Genomic DNA, 23,566 nt, shown 5'->3' with positions numbered 1-23,566 from the left:
CTTTCGGGCGCTGTCCAAGGTGCTGAAGTTGTAAACGTGCAAAAAGTTTGGATGTTTTTTAATGTAGTGCCGCCTGAGGGATCAAAGGTCACAGGCAATCAGTGTTGGGTTTCTGCCTTGCCCCTTACGTGCAGAGATTTCTCCTGATTCTTTGAAACTTTTGACGATATTATGGACGGTAGACGGTGAAATCTCTAAATTCCTTGCAATTGCATGTTGAGGAACGTTGTTCATAAACTGTTGGACTATGTACCCAGGCAGTCTTCACAAAGAGAACCTCGAGCCATCGTTGATTGTGAACGACTGAGCCTTTCAGGAGTGCTCCTTTTATACCCAATCATGGTACTATCACCTGTTACCAATTAACCTACTTACCTGTGGAATGTTCCAGGTGTTTTTTGAGCATTCCACAACTTTCTGAGCTTTTTCTTGCTCCTGTCCCAACTTTTTTGGAACGTGTTGCAGGCATGAAATTCAGAATGTGTGTATGTTTCGAAAAAAACAATAAAGTTTATCAGTTTGAACATTAAATATCTTTGTCTTTGTGCTCTATTCAACTGAATATAGGTTGAAAAGGATTTGCAAATCACTGTATTCTGTTTTTACTCACATTTTACATCCCAACTTTTTTGGAATTGGTCTTTCAAATGTGTGACAGTGAGGCTGTTATTGTAACTGAGCAATCTGTACATAAGAGCGGGGGAGAGGCAAAGGGGAGGCACGTCGCAAACTGACCAGCAGGCAGAACATAATGATGCAGTGTGACTGACAGGGCTCGCTTTTAGCCGCGCTCGGAGCTGACACGTTCCGCCACTGACAGAGGCTGTTCATCACTCTAAATGGTGGCAGCATCATGTTTTTACACATAACTGTCACATGCAAATTGTGGATGAATTTGCATGCAATAGTTACTTCAGCTCCTGCTCATGCATAAGTCATGCATGTTCGGGGGAAATATTCTCAAGCAGCTAATTAAAGCTTGCATGCTGAATAATAGGTGAAGACGGCTCTCTGCTCTCTTTTCTAAACATAAACATATCAGCCAACGGGCTTCCAATATTTACATCCTGCACTTTTCTTTCCAGATGTGCGCCTGATGATCACATTGACACAAATACCATACTGCTAAACTCAACATCTTTTGTGATTCATTAATAAATCATGATAAAAGACCCACGTTCATGTCTATGTCATAAAATGTATATAAAAAAAGGGTATTAACCTCCTCTACTAAGTGTCACTCATGATATGTACTCCAAGTTTGTCTAAAGAAACTTTGTGAGCCACTATATTACCAAGAGAAACCCTGGGACTCACTGTAATGCGGCCATGATCGCCCCCTCCTGGCGAGGTTGCAGCGCTGCGCCGACGTCTGCTCTCAGGAACGCGAGGTTTCACAAATATGACGTAGGGCTTGAACTCCGCCGTCCTCAGCCTCCTCAGGGCCTGCAGTGATGGAGGAGGATTAACATGCAGCACAGGAGACGGGGTTCAAATACAGGACATGATGGGAGAGAGAGTCCAACAGTGATGCAGATCTGATGTGACAAGCAGTCAGCAAACTGCTGCTGCCTGCAGGATGTATAACTCCTGACTCCTGTGTTGTGATACATTTGGATGCAAATTAAACATTACAGGTGCTACATGAGCCGTACCTCCGGCTGCACGTCCACCACACACATCTTATTCTTGGCCTGCACCGAGCGGATGGCCTCTATACTCGTGCCGTACTGGTTCTCCTTGTATTCGCCGTGTTCTATGAACCTGGGAGGAACAAACAAGACTTTTACTTAGAAAGGGTTTATGTTTGTATACAATAAAAACATGGCATCAGTGCAGACGTACTTGTTGTTTAAAGCATCTGTATCAAACTGCTGTTTGGTGACAAAGTGGTACTCCACTCCCTCCTTCTCGTGAGGCTTCTTAGGCCTGGTGGTATCTGTGGGAACATAAGTAGGAGCTTGTACATGTAGTGTGATGCTTGTTTATTGTTAGTAGAGTGTGTGGAAATGTTTGGGAACTCACGTGGAACAGCCACTGCAAAACGATGTGGGTTTTCAGCGATCACTCGCTGCTTCAGCTCATTGATTCGTGCTCCAAGAGAACCTTTAAAAGCAGAGCAAAAAGTCAACTTCGAGTGCTGGAATAAATGTGTTGCAATGCATGCTTTAATCCACAAGGTGTCACTATCACCACAGGAGAACCTTTCAGTCTCACCGATCAGCACCACCAGACGGGGCCTCTCGTGGGGCCTCTGCTGGTAGCGTGTCACCTCCTCATACGTCAGGTAGTCGGGGTCTCCGGGATCGGAGCCCTCCCCGGAGGATCCCTGCCTGTCCTTCCGACTCAGCCGGAAACTTCTCCGTAAACCAGCTGTGCGGCGAGGCCGGAGAAAGGAGGGAAGAAGGAAAAAGAGAAAAAGGTTTTGGATTAGATGTCATGAAGTATAATGTTTTTGACATCACATGAGAACACAGTTTCACTTCAAGATGCAGATTTAAACTTTGTGCATTTAAAGAAAGTTATTAGTGCAGAGAGCAAACATGTTGGCATAAACTCAAGTCCAACCTGCAGATTGTCATGCATTAAAAACCTCTGTAAACATTGCACGTTAATAAAAATAGCTCACTCGTATCTTAAACTTGATAGTGTGAGATATTAGCTGAGCCAATCAGACGTCATGCTTCAATTTAAGTTCGATTTCATGCAGCACGACCAAAATCCTAAAGCCTGAGGGTGAAGCAGGCTCTCTTTCATGACTCTTTCCAATTGGAGTGACCCTAACTAGACATCATTTCCAACATTGTGGTCCACACAAGGCATGCTGCTCAGAACGAGGCTACAGTGCTGAGGCAGGACACACAGGACAGCCTGGCCCTGAGAAACACCACGTCAGCAGCACAGAGCGGCTGCAGGTCGGGGTTACCCCACGGCCAGGACTGCCTGTATCCCCCCGTCAGTGGTGTGTACCTGAGGGAATGAGCCGGGGCACTGTACCTGAATAAAATTCCCAGGAAAACACCTGGCCACAGGAGGGCGCCACTGCTTTACACTTAGGAGAGACTATAACTGGCGTTAGAGCATCACACAACCCAAGCCTCACAGCTCCACACAGGGTGAACGAGCAGCAAACGTGCCTGGTTGAGTGTGCAATGCGTCCAACGCAGCAGGGCCCTCATGAGGGGTCGGGGAGGAGCGGGGGGCGAAGAGGGTGTTTTTAAGGGAGGGTGGAAGCAGTGCACTGACATCAGCACAGCAGCAGGGGCAGGGGGGCAGTTAGTTAGATGCAGGGCAGCAGGGAGGAGGGGGGTTTAGGAGGATCCAGAGGGAGGGGTGTAGAGGGGTTACAGCTCCAAGCAGAGTGCACGACAGGAAGCACAAAAACTGTTTGCACTTAGTGTTACAGCGTGGAGGTGCTGACCATCACTCCAGCAGCTCGCAGGATGTGGGGGAGGAGATGGGAGTTCAGGTCGGGCTGCAGAAGGGGTGAGGGAGGGGAGGTCAGTGGAAGGCTGGAGAGGGGTTGAGGTTAAGGGCGACTGATGTACTCCCTCCACCCAGTTCACAATTTATCAAACCCTGTTACTCGGCCTTTATACGACCATCTACTTATTCAAGTCCCTCCACAATTTTACGTCCATTTTCTGTGATTGCTGCGGCCAAAAATGTCTGATTTCACTGCAGCTTTTTTAAAAAGCTGTGATGTTTTTTTCGCGCCTTTATTTTGTGTGTAACACATTAAACATCCACTGTGAGCGACTGGGACAAACGCTCTAATGAAAACATCTACTGGCAGAGCGAGCTGTTTGTCTTCTGACATCACTTCTGGTTGATTTTAGTGTCAGGACTCCAAATAAAATGTGTAAAAATTGAATGACATTAAAACCCCACGTGCACATTAAATGCTATCCATATGTGCACGGGAGAATCTACATTACATTTAGGCTGTTCTACTTGTTATTATCTCACTGTACAATGACTATGTACAATCAGCGATGACACAAACATCAGTAACAAGTAAGTAATGCAATAAAAGATGCCCTCAGATGTGTGAACTTCAATGACTTCACACATGAGGAGGAAATAGGATGATTGGCCAAAATTGCGAGGTCGAGTAAAAGTTGCAACAACTGGTTGAATTTGCACGAATTCGTGGAATTGCAACTTCCTGGAGGGACTGAACAGCTTTTACATCGTGCTGTAACATCATCATCAAAGGATAGTTCTGACAGTAATACAAGCACATTTGAATTTTTTTGTGACTTTGAATCAATCTATATTTATTGTATGGTTTGTATGTTTTATGTTGTTGAAGTATTTATATCTCTGTCATAAGGTTCTATAGAAGAAATAATACTGTGAAAAGAGCAGCTGAATTTCTATAGCCCTTTTTACACTGCGGTTCCGCCTCAGCACCCCAATGAAGCTCTGCCGTCATGAAGCCTTTGTCACTTTACATTGGACTAAGCAACGCCGGCGTATAGCCGCCCCAGAGTGTGTTTTTATATAGTGTGGTATTTGGAAGAAAAACGTGCGCGAGGTGTAAACAAACAGCACATGCTTCAAATACATCACTGCCGGCCCTGCAGTTCACACTGACATTATTTCGCCTCTGTTACTACCTCCGATGCCGGCTCAGAGGCGGAACGGCTTCGCCCCACCATTACGCCTCCATGCGTTCTACATGGAAGACGCATGGATGATAATCCCGCCTTAAACTGGCAGTGTAAAAAAGGCTAATGTAAAAAACGGAATGCAATAATTTGCTTATCCTTTTATTTATCTATATTTTATTGAAAACAGAATAAAGACAAGATATTTCATTTTCAAACTGATAAACTTTTTTGTTTTTTAAAATATTTACTCAATTATCATTTCATTTCACGCAGCTTCACAACTATTTGGAGTCAGGGGTGTATGTACTAAAGTCTTAATGATGTCTACTTCATGTCTTTAGATGTTGACTTGCTGTGCACAAACTGAAATAATTTTAAAGGGGGGGTATCATGCTGATTTCAAGCTTCATATTTCACTCTGTGATACCAGTGGAGTAGCTTAGCATAATTTACAGTAAAAAAAACCTCATCATTTTTCTCACACTGGTGCTCTGTGCAGGCCCTCATACAGCCTCTGCCTGAAACGACTCAGTCAGCTCTGTCCCTTTAAGAAACCCCGCCCCTACAAGCCAGCTTTCTCCTGATTGGCCAGCTCTCCGAAGCCTGCAGGGAGGCTGCACTGTGTGACATCACACAGTGCAGCGTGTAGAAAAAACTGTGTGACACCTGGCGTTCACAGCAGCCTGCACACTAAGCTGAGAAAGCCTGGGTATCACTCTAACATACTTTTACCTACAGATTTGAAACCTCACACACGTTTAGTCTGGACATTATTTATATGTCTTAAAATGTGAAACAGCATTATAACCCCTCTTTAACGCCATTATTTGAAATACATTGTGCGGATTAAGTAGCACCAAAAGTCCTTTCAGAATGCACTTACATAATCATTATTGTAATACAGTCTCGGTTTGTTTTGCTCTTGAACTGTCATATCCGACAGCTGAATTATGGGTAATTAATTATGCATGGGAGTCTCTGAAGAGGCAGATCTGTTACGGGCTCCTGCAGAAGTGTGAGACAATACTTCCCACACATTTTTCTCTCTCAGGTTAAATACAAACACTTGTCCCCGCCAGAGTAGCCTGTCTACCATCATCCGTCTTCCTCCTCTGGCTTTGTCTTTGACCCCATCTCTTGACCCCTTGGAAACCTTAACCTTAACCCTCAACCCCCGACCAAGACAGGTCAACCCTACAAGCGGCCGATTTGACCCCCAGCCCCCCAAAAAGCAGCCGGGGACCCAGCGCGCAGCCAGACTGCAGCAGGCAAAGAGCAGAGAGGGAGAAGGAGGTGGAGAAAGATGTGCACGCTCTCACCTATGTACTGTCCATTGAAATAGCCCTCACAGTCACAGTCCTCTGTAGGAAGGCAAGCAGGGAAAAGAGGGGGGTAAGCACAGGGTAAGAGACCTGGAAGAGTTAAAGGAGGAGTCGAGGAGGTGGAAGAGTTAAAGGAGGGAGGTGGGGGGCGGGGCACTGGCGCTAGAGAGGGCAGGCGGGGCAGACAACAGGCAGCAGGCAGGCGGACGGCGGGAGGCGAGAGTTCAGCCAAGAGATAATGAAGGAGCGCTGTCGGAGGCGACAGCCGCTAACAGAGGCTGGGTGAGAGGAGAAGAGGAGGAGAGAAGGAGAGGAGAAAGAGTGGCTCTCCTTCATGTGGAAAGGAGCCAGCTGTGTCTGTGACCCGCACACACACACACACACGTAAACAAGCTCGGCCTCCTCACAGAGCTCACTTACAGACACCTACGAATCCAACACCATCCATCAAATCTAACGTGTGACCATCTGTTCTGATCGTAGACTGACTAATTATAGACTAATTATAGGGAGAAAGAAATCTGTTGGAGCGCAGTAAAGAAAGGAAACTACAGAAAACTCTGCAGCTTGGACTGCGGCAGAATAAAGATGAGGAGGGAAAACAGAATAGGGAGTGAGGATGAAGCAGGAGGAAAAGTAGAGCTATTGTTATCTTTAACAACCTCTGCTTGGTTGGGCTTAAGTCTCCGGGGGATGCTATTCTGCCTGCAGATCACCTGGTACAACACACACACACTCACTCAAACACACACTCAAACACACAAAGACTAGGCAAAGAATCTCTATTCTGCTCTGGTACGCTAACAGGAGGAGGAGAGGAATTAAGCTGCAGGAAGTAAATATTCCGAACGCACACACACACACACATACACACTCTCCTACAAGACAACTAGAAATATTTCTACTGTGTGTTGAGATGAAAAATGTTTGCTGCCGCACATGTACCCACCTTTATCACATCCTTCGTCATCTGATACAGAATGCAACAGGGAGAAACAGAGTGTAAAGTCATTAAAGCAGGCGAGAACAGGTTGAATTTTGCTGCAGAGGATGCGATAAAAGAATGAGATGGGGCAGATTTTAAATTCAAGGAGGTTTTTTTGACATCAAAGATGTGTAAAAGGGGCGTGGATGCACATTTAAAGCGCCCCTGCTGGGATTTGAGGGAATTAATCAGAGAGCTGGAGGAGCACTGAGGAGTCCCCCCCACAGGCAGGCGGGCAGGCTAGCTGCAGCAGCTAGCATAGCAGGGCTAGCTGCCATATCGCTAAGCTCTTGTTGTCTCCCCGCGGCTCAGGCCTAATCAGATCGCATGCGGCTTAAGCGCCACAAAGAGCCGCCGCTCACATTACGCACTCACCTGTGTGTGTACACCGATCTCTATAACATGGAGCGAGAAAGTGAGAGGTGAATGTATTGTCGAGGCTTTGTTGCAGCGCAGTCTGGATCTACTTAAGCCGAGCTTGCTGGCCAGATGGACCAAAACATGAAAGAGATTAATTCATATCTGTTATCCCTCCCTCCATCTCCCTCTCATCCCTTTTAAAAGCATGTCTACACAGCAGCCCGCGGAGGACGGACAATGAATACTAATGCCTTTGAGAATGCCAATTACCAGCAAAAAAGAGGGGAATAAATGTCAATGAAAACATGGCTGCATTTATCCAGCAGAGGTATCATTGTCCTGGAATGACAGTGACTGATAGTGAGAGATGTCGAGGTGGTAATTATGAGATAGTTCAGAAGATGCAGAGGAATCCTGGGAGAGCAGAAACTTACAGACAGGCTTTTTAGGCGATTTAGGATTCGGGAGCGTGCCCATTTTCATCCTGTAAGCCAATCGCCTGGAGGAAAGTGGCGCAGCACAAAGAGCCAGAGAGGACGCAGGCAGAGAGAGAATCATCAGGTGAGGAAGACAAAGAAAGCCAAAGGTGAGGAGGGAGATTAGAAAAGATTTAAACAGGAAAGAGAGAGAAACATACAACACTTCAACACATTAAGCGACAATATGCCCCAAGGCGAATATATCTAAAAAGCCCCCCCGCTTCACAATAGTAAGACACTCAAACCAGGGGAAAGGGCACAAAACAAGGCAGCCTCTTTTCGACCAAATTTGTATCTCTTTGTAGTCATCTCTTTGTGTTTATTTGTAGTCGCTATCCGTCTCTTTGTGTCTCTTTGTAGTCATAATCCCCCTCTTTGTGGTTGTTTTGTGTCTCTTAATAGTCGTTATCTGTCTCTTTGTAGTTGTTCTGTGTCTCTTTGTAGTCCTAATCTGTCCCTTTGTGGGGTTTTTGTGTCTCTTTGTAGTCCTAATCTGCCTCTTTGTAGTTGTTCTGTGTCTCTTCGTAGTCCTAATCTGCCTTTTGTAGTTGTTCTGTGTCTCTTTGTAGTCCTAATCTGTCTCTTTGTAGTTGTTCTGTGTCTCTTTGTAGTCCTAATCTGCCTCTTTGTAGTTGTTCTGTGTCTCTTTGTAGTCCTAATCTGCCTCTTTGTAGTTGTTCTGTGTCTCTTTGTAGTCCTAATCCGTGTCTTTGTAGCTGTTCTGTGTCTCTTTGTAGTCCTAATCTGCCTCTTTGTAGTTGTTCTGTGTCTCTTTGTAGTCCTAATCCGTGTCTTTGTAGTTGTTCTGTGTCTCTTTGTAGTTCTAATCTGTCCCTTTGTATTTGTAGTCATCTCTGTGGTGTGTTTATGTTTCTTTCTGTGGAGTATCCGTTTCTTTCTTTGTGGTCTTTATACATTAAAACATTTGTAGTGGTTTTGTGTTTCCTTGTGGTTGTTTTGCATTTACTTGTCGACTTTTATGCGTCTCCTTCACGTGTCCTCATGGTGGATGAGTGTCTTTCTTGTTTCGTACAGCTCTTCGTGCTTCATGTTTTGTGCCTCGTTTTTGTTACCCTTGTTGTTTTATGTGTCTTTTGACCATTTACAAGCCTTTTTGCTGCCACTCTGTGTCTTTTAATAGAAGGGTATGGTAGTTGTTCTGTGTCTTTGTAGTCTTAATCCGTCTCTTTGTAGTTGTTCTGTGTCTCTTTGTAGTCCTAATCTGTCTCTTTGTAGTTGTTCTGTGTCTCTTTGTAGTCCTAATCTGTCTCTTTGTAGTTGTTCTGTGTCTCTTTGTAGTCCTAATCTGTCTCTTGCTAGTTGTTCTGTGTCTCTTTGTTGTCCTAATCTTCGTGGTTAAGCATTTTTTTTACAAACATTTATGTTTCTTTAATTGTTTTGTGCTCTTTTGCATCGACTTGTTTTCTTTTTTGGGGATTTCCTCAGCAGTTTTTCTGTCTTCAGGATGGTTTAGTGTCTGATTTGGTTATTTTCAGTCTGTTTTATGTTGTGTTGGGTTAGTGTCGTTTAATAATTACTATAACCCAGAGCTCAGACAGATCCCACAGCATTAGCATTTATCATCTATCATTCACTTAACCTAACAAACACATTGGTTTAGACTTTTCAGGCTTGGATACCCCTCTGATCTGTGAATCTGTCTGCGTTTAAGCTGTGGTTATTAATCCAACAGACGCTGCGGTGTTTGGCAGGGATCTCCCAGCCTGCTGAGATCATCTTACTGACGGATTATGACACTAACAGTATCAGCATTCGCCTATTCAAGGCTGCTTTGATGCTCCATCTAATCATAGTTGACCCTTCAAGGTGGAAAACATGATTCTGATTTAACAGATTGCAATGGTTGGATGAAAAAGTAAATATCAATCTTCTGTGGGTGAACTGTGCAGTCCTGGTCCTACAGGTTGTCCTTTTGATGCACAGACACATGTCTCATCCTGGATGCTCTCACCTCTCTTGGAACTTTTTGGAGGGGACGAGTCCGGCTCGCAGGTTGCTGTCTCCCACTCGCTTGGCCTGCCACCATGTGGGGTCGTCTTGGGTCACGACCTGCAGGATGTCTCCCCGCTTGAAGGGAAGTCCTGCTTCTTGGCAGGGTGTCGCCTTATCTTCCAAAGGGATGTAGTCAAACAAGGCTCTCATGTACACCTGGAATAAACAACCAAAAGGACCATATTCATTAATATTAGCTAAGAAAGAGAAATAACTACTGTGGAATGCAACAGAAAAAACAGACTGCAGATTATGTAGTCCCTTTCTTCCCCTCAGACACTCAGTACTCTGAGCACGCTCAGTTACTGATACTTCACCTTGCTCTCCTTCAGGCGGTCCTCTTCTTTAATGGCAGGGATTATCTTTAGAGTGATGGAGCCCTGGGACTGGGACTAGATCACAAATAGACAGAGGAAGTAGGAGAGAGAAGAGAGTGAGCACAGCCTCAAAATAAAGACAAACACTAAATAGACTTAAAGCTCACAGGCACCCTGCTGTGGAGTTCAGCAGGGTTTTAAATTTAATGGACTATCAGTGAACGCTGTTTTAAATAAATAAAATATGGAAATATAATCATCAGACACTTTGTTGTTTACCCCACACAACATTAACCATTGCCTCCGTGTTGGGCAAATACAGGGAACGACTTTAAATAGAAACATTTTCAATCTTTATTCTGAAGAAAGTACATTATGTACTTTTCACATTGGGGCAGATGTTTTCAACAGAGAGGGGGTGAGGGTATAATTTTATGGGACTACTTTGAAACTCTGTGCGCGCACAACAAAGACAAGTAAATGTTTAACAATATGTGGGCTGAATTTGTGGAGCAGTTTGATCGATCTCCAGCAAAGCACAAACTTAATTCTGTTTATGCAACTGAGCCAAAAAAACACCTTTTCAATCGGCACAGAGAAGAGGAAAGATTGTGATGTGTTTTTACTACTGACACCAGGTGTATATTTGTTTTATAGTTGAGAAGTCTTATCGACATGGTCGAAACAAAGATATCAGTACAATACATTTAAAGCCATAGAGTTCTAAAAGATGACATGTGGTATTAAATTGATAAAACACATTTTGGTTATTATTGGTTGTAATCATAAATAGATGTTTTTATGTAGATCACATTGAGCATGCTTAACGCATATATTTCGTGGTTAATTTCCTTATAATGATCATCGACTTCATATTATACCTGCATTTCCCCCGAGGGTAAATAAAGTTTCCTGGTTCTGATTCACTGCTACAGTACGTTGCCGGTTATGTTGGCATGAAAGGGAAGCTGCCCTCAGTGGAAAATTCCCAGATTCAGAATTTAGTTCATTTAATTAAAGCTCCCGTGAGAAACATTCAGTTTGTTGATTTTGGTGCCCCCTGTGGACAAAGCCATAACCTCTTATCTCTTTGCTGACATTGTTCTGTACATGCTTAAAGATACAATTTTGAATATTTCAGTTTTGTGCTCTTGAGCGCCACCCATTGGCAATAAAAGTCTATGGTTGGCTCCCTTGATCATGGTTCTAACTCTTGATTTTCCTCGCTGACTTTCCTTTTTAGACTGTTTGCCTTCATCTGAGCGTTCGCTTCTTTTTCTTTGGATTTTCACTTATTTTTAAAGTTGTATCTGTAGTCATCGATCTTTTCTTTGTTTGTTCAGCCATAGTAGATTACTGTTTACTGTTTTGCACTTGCAGAGACCACTGCTGGCTGATGTCACTAACATGTCGCCACAGACACCTGGTCCATAAAATACAATATACTACAAATGCAAAGGCTCGGCCGTAGGCTGTTACCTCATTCGGTGATAGATAGTGACTTAACAGACATTTATTTACATGAAAAAGTTTGAGATTATCATTTTAAGTGGTGTTTTTTTAACAGAAAATCTCATCCTGCTTTCTTTAACAGTCACATGTATCACTCACTTTAAATTTTTGCCCTGGAAAATGTTAACAAAAGCAGAGTTTAATCAGAAATATAAAGACTGGGTGTTAATGTTTCCTTTAATCTATACAGTATAATAACTGTGTGTCTTACCAGCAGCTGACTGATCTCATCCGGTCTCTTGTGGATCACAGAGACTCCGTTGACCTCCCTGAGTTCATCTCCTACATGGACCAAACCTGAGAGGAGGAGGGACAGCATGAAGCAAACACTGACAACACTCCTCTGCTTCTTTGTTGATCAGTCGCAGCATCAGATCCACAGATCTCCTCAGATAGATCTGCTCAGATGCAACCACAACAATGAAATCAAAGTCCGAGAGGAAGTCGGATCGATACGCCTCTCCCTCAGGACGGAGACGCACAAAGCGCGCACACTAACACATGCAGCGCAACGTATGCAGGCATACAAACAGGTCTGAGGCTCGCTCTGTAATCTCTCTGCAGCTGCTGTCTCTGAGATCTCCATCACATGACGCAGCAGGAAAGCGCAGGGAGACATGAATGATTAATGGTAGCGGACATGGATTGGTTAACTTTCCCCAGCATGCATGTTAGTAATGCTAAATCAGACACTCCTGCACATGGGTTTTATTTCCATGGTAACACTCATGAAAGGAGCTTTGCAGAGTCTGTATCATGCGTGACTGATTGTCTGGAGATTTGTGGAGAGCTTTGAGTTTCAACAACAAACCGCACCATCGCTCTCATATTTCTTCTTTCTCCTCCTGCTGCTGCTGCTGCATCTCTCTCTCTCTCTCTCTCTTACTGTGGCTTTCATCTCACTGTCTGCATTGGATTTTGATGTTTTTATCCTATACAATCATACATATATGCAAAGTTTGTGTGGAGCAGTCTCACGCAGATGAGTTCTTTCACACGGCTGTGAAAAGCAGGAGCATCTTGTCGCACTATTTCTTAACCCAAAAGGTTACCTTAAGTTTGGGATGATTTCCAGATTTGGAGGTGTAGCTTTTTTTTTTTTTATTAAATATTGTGTTTTTAGCCTTTGCCTTTATCTGCTAGGACATTGGAGAGAGTCGGAAATGTAGGAAGAGAGACTGGGGAAGCATGCAGCAAAGGGCCGAGGGTCTGCGGCGAGGGCTGAGCCTCGCAGAAATTAACTGCTGAACTGAACGGTTGAGCATCTTTAATTCAGTTGGTTCCCCTGGATGCAAACAAACGTCTATACTTGACACCTCAGCATGTCTATAAGAGGCGAGCAGGGCAGTAGCTGTAAGTAAAGACTCCACATGAATGTTTTTTGTCTTATTTTGAAGGAAGCAGCAGAACTCAGCTTGTGTTTGGCCTCTATCACTCCTCGCAGATTCATTCTACGAGCAGAAAGCGATGAGGTCATATCTTCCCAAGCTGGAGCCTGCAGGTTGACACTGGGCTGGTGGTGGGGCTGGAAGTATGAGCGCAGCGCAGGTGCAGAGCAGAGGGAGAGACCGGAAATGGTGCAGCTTAAACAGACCGCCAAATTGGGAGGAAGTGCTTTTGGTTGATTGTGGAGGATGTCGAGTGTGAATGTCAAGTGTGAAATCAGTGCAGCTCGAGTCGCCTGCCTGCACTAGCTCGCAGCTCCTTATTATATAGCAGCTTGGAGAGCATACACGTGTTTCCTTTGTGAATATGTTTGTTGGTTTAAGACTATTTAAAAGAAGAACAATGCTATGTCTTACACAACCATTACTGTGATGTAGACTAGCAGATGTTAGTTAAAGGTACAGTCAATGCCAGATGTTTTTTCCGTTTGTTTTACAGCAGCAAGAGATGATACAGATGTTAAAGTTTGCACTGTGTTTATCAATGGCTACCACCCCCCTTTGTGCTAAACGTGGTGAGGATTTTGAAACATTATTTTGATGCAGAAAAAATGCAGTCCGAAAAATAAGCACTATTTTGTGTGGAATTTTGTGTCCATCTAGTTTCCAACTCTGGTAATCATCATGAACTTTCAGACTGATTTCAGCACCTCTCCCTCGGTTGGGAATTACAGGTACTGTAAGCTCAGTAGTGTAATAAGATTTAAAAGCCAACAGAGACGAAATTAGAAGATGTACCGCTCCGGTCAGCTGCTCCTCCTCTCATGATCCGAGCCACGATCACGGCCCCGGTGCCTTCATCCCGTCTGATGGTGGCTCCCTGGTGAACAGAACAAAAGCATCATTAAAAGAAAAGAACAAAGGCTCCCTCATCATCACCTCCCTCATCCTTCGCAACTCACCAGAGGCTCCTTGTTCTTCACCAGCCGGACGATCTTCACCGACTCCTCCTCCAGCTCGTCCTCCAGGTCGTCCGGCAGCGGCGGCAGCACGGGGTCAAAGTTCTTCTGAGCCACGGTGTCGTGCACGGAGAGAACGGCCTGACGGGGAGAGGAAACGGACGATGAAGCGAGAGTGCGATGTCGGAAGCGATGAAAACACGGAGTAGAAGAGGAAGTGTGTTTACCTTGAGGTGTGGCGAGGTCAGGAGGTGCAGCAGCTCCTTCTCCTCGGTGCTCATCGGTCCGCTCTGCAGCTCCTCCGCCACCTGCACATCACAAAGCACACATGAGCCGTGACCCTGTGTGAACCTGTGTGTGTGCCAGTAATGCACGCTGCAATTTACTGTAGAGTAAACGCAGACAGATACAGACGTCCACGCAGGAAGATAAGTGTCGAGCAGCTAAGGTCAGCACTTTCCCCCTCACCGCTGCTTACTGGTGAGGAGATGGAGTTTCATCAGGATGAGTCAGCACTTTGAGGACATTAAAATTCACTTTTGATACCTGCATCGCTTCTCTGTCGGAGCTAACTCATTGTGACTGACTGCAGGGCCCGAGCGGAAAAGTAATTTAGGGCGTGTGTGCAGGAGGATCGTGTACGTGTGTGTGTGTGTGTGTGTGTGTGTGTGTGTGTGTGTGTGAGAGGAACTCACATCGTCTGCCAGACAAGAGGCACTGTGGAGGACGGGTGTCGGACTCTGTCTCTCATACTGCCTCAGCTTCTCATGAATCTGGAACACAAACACACAGAGAGGGGAGGGATTCATGAAGAGCAGGTGTGATGAAAGCTGAAGGTGAAAGGTACCCTCTGGATTTTTCTTGTAAATAAAGAAAAGTTTACTTTACATTCGGTGTTTGAATCCTTGAGGTCAAAACAAAAATGCTCTTCCCCAATTCAAACATTGTTTACATCCATGTTTACTTGCTAGCTTGCCTTCGTTGGTCTCTTGCAATTTTGGTGAGTTCATTACTACCATCTATAGATCGTAGGTACAGAAAAAAGCCACTGCTAGAAATCTGCACTACATGAGCCAAGTTTGGCAAACGTGCATGTCCATCTTTGTGACGAACAGTATGAGGTTTAAATGAAAAGAGACTTTATGCATTCTAAAAAACTAAGGCACAGACTACAAAACTATGTAAGCGGTTATAATGCATGTCTCCATTTAGGGCCCGGTCAGACAGAGCGACCACCGAATCATTAGCTGTCAGTAACCTAACTGTTATATTGTAAAGTGACAGAAGGCTCGCCTCTCCTTTCATCCGATTGGACAATGAGAAAAAATGGCCGTGACGTCCGGCGCTTTTCTGCTTTGAGTTGAAGTTTTTTCAACTCGAGGCGTTCAGAGCGTTTCCTCAAAAACATGAGGCGCACAAAGAGGAAAAACGCAACCCAAAAGCAGCGCACGAAAAGCGTCCCTCTCATTGAAAACAAATACAAAAAAGCTGCTAAAACGCGTTCTGTCTGATCGGAGTGTGCAAAATTGAGCTCACTACTGTAGTGGTTTTAAGATTGTTATACACAGCTGTCATAAATGCAAATGTGCTCACATTAATTCTTATTAATCCTTTCATACATATGAACACATACAGAGGATGCTGTGATACATTTTGTACCCACATCACTGAATCTGTTTTTGAGATATACTGTTAACTGACAAAAAGGCAAATAAACTAAGGAGGCATACACCTACTTTGTTGGTAGCGGGAGTCAAAACACAGACTTATTGCCCACTCAAAATGTCCTGCACACTGAATAAATGCATTAGAAAATAAACCAATAATTGATTTTGTTCCAACATTATGAATTTACAGGCCACACTATGAAGCCTTCTAAGAACCTGTATAAAAGGTTTGTTGTTGCATGCTACTGTAAAAGCTGAACAGGTCACTTTAAATAAAAGTCTACATTTTCCAGACTTTAATCAAAAAATGATAAAAACCCACTCTTCCTCTTTCAAAGGAAGCTTTCTGTGAGCTCATTTTAAAACTGCAAACATAATTCAACACAGCTGCATGTTCAGATGTTCTTCTAAAAATATCAGCGTACAGTGAATTTGTGCAAGATGCTTATTACAGCCCAGATTTATGTTTGTTGTTAAGAGGCAACCTCTAGCGGCTGTAATGCAGGAGATAGTGAGATGACGTAAAGAGTCCGTGTAGGGAGGAAGTCAGGTGAATGAATGGGCCGAATAAACCAAAAACAATTGGCCAATGTGTAGCTAAACCAAAAGTATTCTGCCTCTATACGTAACACAACTTATGTGACATAACAAACATACCAAGTGCTTTTCCTAAACCTTACCATTAAATGTGTTCTATTGCTATTTTATTTTTGGCTGACCGGTGGGGTCAGCCCTACACATGGGTCTGTATGTGACTGACTGACTGAGTGAGTGAGTGAAAACAAAACAATAACAACGGCCGGGAAATACTTCAAAACAAAAGCATTGTGCACAAATGAGGGGATTCAGAATTCCAGAACGGGCTTTTACTTTGAAAAAGCATACCGGAAGTGTTGACCTATTTTACTCTCCATGCCTGTGACTTTTACCGCAGGTAGAGATATTGCTGTCAGAGATCAATAGGACTCATCACAATTCATTTTTAACGTGTATTTTCACCGAGAACCGAGTGCGGCTCGCGGTAAAAATAGGGAGCCTCCTATTCTCTACATTTTCGCCGCATGAGTCGTGCGAGATACGTACGTGTCACGCCAGCATTGTGAAGACTCATTTCTTTTCATGCATTTAACATGAAAATCAACACGTCCCGCAGGCGTCACACACAGCTTCCAGTGATGCCCACAAAAGCGCACATTGACCTGATGTGGTCATACTAGGTTTTGACCTAGTCTTGTTTATAGTTTTTATCTTTGGTATTTTTCTTATTTTTGACTACAGCAAAAAATGGTCGTCCATTTTTTGTCTGTGCTGCCTAGAGACTTAGCATGCGCTGTGGGACGATGGCGCAGTGGAAATGAAAGAATACTTAGATTTGTTAATTGTTGTAAATTGGATTGAAATTGGTTTGGAAATGGTCATACCCACTTGTATGTTGATTTATGTTAGAACTGTGGACATTTTGTTTTTGAATTTTATGAGTAAATGAAAAAAAATACATGAAACACGTCCTGTCGAGGGTGTGTTTGCAAATGAAATCTACATGTAAACAATGATGTCAGACCTTCATGAGGTAGCCCAGGCTCCTCTCACTGAAGACGTCTTTGAGGAAGACCATGTCCTCTTTGTGGTTGGCATCGGGACGCAGCTGAGAGGTCAGCAGGGCCAGCGTCTCGTGCAGCCCTGCAAAAGGAGAGGAAGAAGAAAAACCAGCGTGTAGATTAACATGAACAGATGGAGCACAGCGCGTTTCAGGCTGTATGGACAGTACGTTTGGAGCATCTTACCAGCTCCTGCTGTGAGGACCGGCATGGCTTCTTTCATGGGGCAGTGAGGTGAGGGGGGGGAGGAAACCTGGGTGGAGGAAACAGAAGGAAATTAAAATCTACATCGCCATACAGATGCTGGATGGTGCTTTCACAGTCTGCGACACAAATTGTGTTTGTGTGAGCGCCTGCAACTGATGTAACAGCATCTGGAGACCCATGTGCAGTAATAAGAGCCATATATCTTCTCCTTATAGGCTTCATGCTTAAAATCCATTCAGCATTTCCTATTTTACAGTGCAGTTACCTCATGTGTGAGTGTGTAGGTGTGTATGTGTACATGTGCTCGCATTATAGAGCCGTAGTAGTAAGATAAACAGTCACTGCCGGTCCTATTAATCACAGCGACTCTCAGCACGCCCTCTGAGCTTTGTGTTGGTGTGTAGGAGAGCAGGAGAGGGGACACACATGGCACAAGCATGTATGTAATAACTGAAGCACTGTGTCATACAGCTCTAACTGACAGTTAGCTGACAGCTCATTAATCTATAGGATGGATGTTATCTCACAGGCAACTAAACAGCACGAGTTGTAAATGTGTCGTCTCTGCTCGACCCAATAAAACATGTTAACCACTTCCTGTCTGTTTGAAAGAAATAAAATTCAAAGGTGTGTTTGTTACTCAGCAGTAGGATGTTTTAGAAACAAATAAATGGATTGAAATATATCATATACATTTCACATTTTTCTTGATCAGCAACTCCCAACGATTGGCAGTATTTAGGAACACGCGTAAAGTAGATCCTCATGTCAGCAGCCCTGTGAGGCCATAATTAAAGGGGGGTATTATGCTAATTTCAAGATTCATATTTCACACTGTGATACCTGTGGAGAAGATTAGCATAAATTACAGTTAAAAAAACTCATAATTTTTCTCACACTGGTGCTCTGTGCAGGCCCTCAAACAGCGTCTGCCTGAAACGACTCAGTCAGCTCTGTCCCTTTAAGAAACCCTGCCCCTACAATCCCTCTTTCTTCTGATTGGCCAGCTCTCTGAAGCCTGCTGAGGGGCAGAACTCAGTGTTTGAGGAACACCTCCTACCCTGTGGCCGTGTTACAGAGTTGTCGGCAAACAGTAAACTTCACTTTTTTGATTTGAAATGAACGTCTGGTGCTCTTGTCCTCTGGAAAAGTGAGCACTGATGTCTTTCCGTCACAGCTAAAGAAACATTTTCCCAAAAGACGTTCTTAACCCGCTTGATGAGCAGAGCCGTTGAGCAGAGCGGTGGAGTGAAACAAATTTCCAAGGCAGACTGAGCTGCCAGGTGGTGTCCTTGGTGTACTGTGCCAGGGGCAGGAAGTTCTGCTATGTCTCGGGCAGATGCCCAAATATAGAGTTCCTCCACTTTGTGACATCACAGAGTGAAGCGTCTGGAGAGATCTGTCTGAAACTTGGTGTTCACAGCACCCTGCAGACTGAAACTTTTTTTAGCAGGGGATTATGCCAACATACTTTTACCTACAGATTTAAAACTTCACCCACGTTTAGTCTGAACATCCAACAATGTAACACTGTATATATGTCTTAAAATGTGAAACAGCATAATAAACACAACCTCTTTAAACACAGAGGTGCTTTGATTTAAAAAGAAACATAATCATGCAAAGCTCTAAAAATGTCCAGATGTCAAAGCTAATCAGGTATAATGTTAACCTGAGGCACAATCTGAAATAAATGTGTGCACTTTTTTCCTGAAACTTCTGCACTGAACATGTTTACCCAAAATGGTTTGCATTTTACCCAATCAATGTTTGACCCAATCAGCAGCAACAATAACATAAACCCTGCTAATGAAGGTAGTGGTCTTACTTAAGAGCATACAAGATAGGGTGTTTTATGTACCACTATTACAGTGTAAAGAAATGTTTTGCTACATATTGTCAGGCTGAGACCATAGACGATATATAAGCACTGTGATGTCACCCGTTGTTTTGCAACCTCTAGTTCGACATTTTGAGTGTTGTTATCTTGTTTTTTTGGAACCAGAAGTGACAGTATTTGAAGGAGAGGGTGGACACAAATTGTTACACCTTTATACTGGTTGACGTGCTGCGTATTTTAATCTTAAAGGGACCATAATTTACAAAATAAACATTATGCTGTATTAAAGACTTAGGTAGTAGGTGAGACCTAAAAATCATTCAGAAAATGTTTACTGAGGTAAGATAACAAGTAAGCAGTATGATCATTTTCCCATCTGTTTTTATAGGACCTCTTTTTGTAACCAGTAAAGGCTCCACCTACTGGCCTTAAGACAGACTGCAGGTTAAAGGGACATCTGCATTGGCTTTACTTTTGAAACCAGAGACTACATCTACTTTCTTTTCTTTCCTTTTAAGGTTCACCCTCTTTGTTAAGCATGTTATCATGCTAACATTTGCTAATTAGCACATAACACAAAAAGTAGTTGTGAAAAAGTTTAGTGATCCCCAAAGTCAGAGGATTTATACTTTGGGAATCATGACTGTTTGTACAAAATGACATGGGTATCCAACCAATAGATATGTTATTATTGGTATTATTTAAACAGTGAAAGTTCTTTAACTTAACTTGTGTTTGTTAAGAACTATACGACTCATTTCAGGCCTCCATACTTTGCTAAACAACATGTTCAGATGAGATTTTCTTGCAGTATTTACAGTACAGTAACTTTGGGAATATTACACTAAAATCTGTACGATTGATTCGAATATTCAGTCGGCTGAAACCTGCATGGACAGCTGGATTAACATAGCCCCCACTGATCAATATCCCCGTCACTCCACTCAATATTCTCTACACTTCCTCCCCATGGAAACACAAGTCAATAACATAAACCAACAGAGCGCGTCGTATCGCGCTACGGTCCGATGACAGAACAGCAGGAGGATGCCACAAAGACAAGGCAAAGCTGCAATAATAAGTTATATCCAGTGTCCTCAATTAACCTATGCAGTTTGTCTGCAATGTTGAGTTATTTAGCCAGCTCTGGTGAAATAATATTCTGACAGTTAAAAAAAAGATGCAGAGACACATTTGTTTAACCCGCCTGACAGTGATGAGCTTTTCTGCTTAATGTGTGTAAATAAACACAAGCTTTATAAGCAGTGTATTAAGTACAGGGCTCTGCATGTCACTGTGTCCACCCCTGATGGAGGCCTGCCATGATGATGCATCTTTTTGTGTTGTGTTACCTTGCACAGAGACGGCACTGCTGATTTTAGTGCAGGCTTCGCTTGCAATGTTGCAATGATTCCTGCCTCAAATCAAAACGTGCCAAATTTAGAAAGACTGAGTGAATGAAAGTGAGGCAAGAGCGGACAAGCTTTTCAAAAAACACAACTGTAACCAAGATGTCCTTTTTACTCTCTGTAGCCAGGACACACAAAAAGGAAAAACAATGCATCGCTGAACTGGTTTGAGAACTGTTAGCATGCTAGCTAGTGTTTATTATAACAAGCGATTGACCTATGTGCCGACTGGAGAAACGAGATGAGAGACAGGGACTAGGCGGCGACCTGAGTGGGAGGACAGCACAAGTTCCTACATAGATTACAGCTTCAAGGGGAAGCAAATGCTAATTGAGATACTTTAACCTGTTTTCTGATATAAATAAAGTCTGATGACTGTGATGACATACTGGAGTGAGATACAGAAAAATAAGTATTTCTTAACACAGAAATAACTGATTAGCAGTTCTTTGCATGCTAACATACCAAATCAACTTAATACACTACAATAAACATAGTGCATATTATATAACTAACTAAACATTAGCAATGTGAACAAGTTAGCCTCACACGGCTGCTTCAGTGGCTGTGCATCCTGCATTTAAAATAGCATACCTACTGCTGCCCTTACAAAGTTTGCACTTTGTATGTTATATATGCATATAATTGAGACGCACAACCTCTTAAAAAATTGTGCTGTGTATGTTTAGCCCCTTGCTTACATCCTTGAATTTGAATATTGATCCAAAAAAACTGTTGCCTTGGCGATGAAAATGCAACCATGCAACCTGATCTCATGAGAAATCCTGAAGTATTTTTGGCATACTTCATTTGAAGCACATGTATTGGGACACTTTACTAAATAGTATGGAAGTATTGACAGTATTGGAACGCAGCCATAGCCATATTTTAGGCACAATGTGCAGCGAACAGGTCAGTATTGCGGTAATAACCGACCAAAAACTACCAACTAACCAAACAGAATCTAATATTTAACAAGCCATGCACCTCTTTCTATTAAATGTACAGTCTCTGCAGAGCCATCAAGTGGCAAAGTGTTTTACAGTGACATAAAATAGGATTCAGTTCAACTGTGTAACCAGTGCAGAACTGTATTTTTAGGCTCATCAGCATCATAAATATGTCGTGCAGCAAGTAAGGAGTTCCTGACCGTGCACAGAGAGCAACACGCAGCTGCCAGAGTCCTTGCCTTCAAATCAGTTTCTTCTTATCAATTCTGCTTTTATAATTAAATAAAAACAATACAAATCATGTCAGAAATCTAGAATATTTAAACTTTATAGCCAAAAATGTAACGTACAGAGTCTTATTTAGCATAACTGCACGCTTGTTCATGAGAAAACCTCCAGTGCTTCAGCCCCTTGACTTTGATGTCTCTATACTGCTATGCTGCAATTTTTTTTTCACTCCTCCCGAAGCATTTCTAAAAAGTGTCCTTGTGCTTTGATGAATATGATGGACCTCAGCGGATACAGACAGACAGACAGAGCTCATGAATAATGAATGAGAGAGGGATGAGAAGAACAAGAGGAGGAGGAAGAAGAAGCAGCACGTCTTTTTTTGTTCTGTCAGGAGAATCAGTGAGATCAACGCACAAGAGGCAGCATGTGTATTCTCCTGTGTGTCAGACTGGATTCTCTTCTTATAACCTCACTATACTTATCAGTGCAGCATCTCTGGGAATGAGAAAGTGCTTCTTTCTGTACTCGTGTCAATATTGACTGTCAGTTGATGGTGTGTATGTCACCAGTGCCTCCTTCTGTAAAGTACAAAGTGCAGATTTAGATTAAAGACATGCTGTGAATGGCTTGCTGTTTAACATGGCGACTTTAACCAGATGCAATGTTATTAAAGTTCTGTGGCCAGATGCACCAGCTATGTCCAAGTTGTGTTAGGGTGTGAAGTCCACACTAAACCATACATTGCTACTTAAGTTGTCATTGTTTGGTTGCACCACGGAGACATAAGGTTATCTTAATTAAGCGTAACGTCCAAACGAAGCAATATATTGCCGCAGAAATTACGCTTTCACTTCCTGTGGCGAAACTATGATGGAGAGAGACGAGACTGACATTGCTAACGTGAAGTGTCTCTCTGCTGTGCAAAGAGCAAAGAAATTGCACAACTTTTTTTGAGAAATACCTCCAGATCACATGTAGCTTTGCTTAAGCAACCGCTGCTTTAGTTTAGCTTCTGTTCGCTACTGATCTCAGTTAGCCGTGCAGCTAGGGGTTCTTTTAGCTGCTTCTGCCTGGTGTTCTAGTTTAGGGAGTGTAAACTGACACATCCCTGTGCTCAGAGCCCTGACACCAGGCAGAGTCAGCAGATAGTACCGCTAGCTGCACGGCTAACTAAGATCCGTAGCTAAAGAAAGCATTTGGCACTTGCTCTTAGCTGTTACACCGAGTGCACCTACAGGCTGGAGCACTTCTGTTGTGTTGACTGGATTTGCATGTGTTGTCTGGGTTCGTGCATGATCCTTCTAATGGAAATCGATGTGTCTTTCGATGTCTGCTGTTTGTGGCATTAAGGAGGAAGGAGCTCACCAGCATATAAAGGGACACAAGTGACATTTGCAGGTGCATTTAACTGCCTATATTGGCTGCAGCTAAGCCGCTAATTAGCTATCTAGCCTTCAAACTGGTGTTTGATGTCAACTCGGGGAGGTTTTCAAAGAGATGAGCACCTCTTAGTGGCACCCATGGGGGATTAGGCTCAGATGGAAGAGGGTAATGCCTTTAATGCCTACATTTTTCATAAGGATATGATGATGAAATTTTGCCTAATGAGAATTAGCTTTTGTTACTCTTTAATTTCTTTGGGCGGCACAGCACTACTAGACTATGATCATTTTGCTTCAATTTGGACATGCAGATGTTTTCCCGTTAAGTCCATAT

The 23,566-nt window shown here is 43.3% G+C and overlaps 1 protein-coding gene across 1 annotated transcript in view; it reads right to left on the bottom strand.

Moving 5' to 3' along the window:
• The window catches only part of mpp3a (MAGUK p55 scaffold protein 3a), a 31,839-nt gene that overhangs the window by 3,789 nt on the left and 4,484 nt on the right, over positions 1–23,566 (bottom strand). Inside the window, exons 2-18 of the mRNA XM_069676111.1 lie at positions 17,400–17,466; positions 17,177–17,295; positions 14,644–14,721; positions 14,176–14,256; positions 13,952–14,089; positions 13,788–13,869; positions 11,816–11,901; positions 10,093–10,167; positions 9,735–9,931; positions 7,718–7,782; positions 6,888–6,908; positions 5,936–5,977; positions 2,218–2,373; positions 2,026–2,106; positions 1,846–1,939; positions 1,656–1,764; positions 1,318–1,446 (exon numbers count right to left, since the gene is read on the bottom strand). Of these exons, the coding sequence (XP_069532212.1) occupies positions 1,318–1,446; positions 1,656–1,764; positions 1,846–1,939; positions 2,026–2,106; positions 2,218–2,373; positions 5,936–5,977; positions 6,888–6,908; positions 7,718–7,782; positions 9,735–9,931; positions 10,093–10,167; positions 11,816–11,901; positions 13,788–13,869; positions 13,952–14,089; positions 14,176–14,256; positions 14,644–14,721; positions 17,177–17,295; positions 17,400–17,436 (1,590 nt within the window). The 5' untranslated portion in view covers positions 17,437–17,466. The remainder of the gene's footprint in view (positions 1–1,317; positions 1,447–1,655; positions 1,765–1,845; positions 1,940–2,025; positions 2,107–2,217; positions 2,374–5,935; positions 5,978–6,887; positions 6,909–7,717; positions 7,783–9,734; positions 9,932–10,092; positions 10,168–11,815; positions 11,902–13,787; positions 13,870–13,951; positions 14,090–14,175; positions 14,257–14,643; positions 14,722–17,176; positions 17,296–17,399; positions 17,467–23,566) is intronic.

This window comes from Semicossyphus pulcher, unplaced genomic scaffold (assembly GCF_022749685.1).
Source record: "Semicossyphus pulcher isolate SPU_LCO1_2020_fin unplaced genomic scaffold, fSemPul1.0.p SCAF_25, whole genome shotgun sequence".
NCBI classification, from domain to species: Eukaryota; Metazoa; Chordata; class Actinopteri; order Labriformes; family Labridae; genus Semicossyphus; species Semicossyphus pulcher.
Note: the sequence above shows the minus strand (reverse complement) of the source record. Positions and strands in the feature narration are given on the sequence as shown.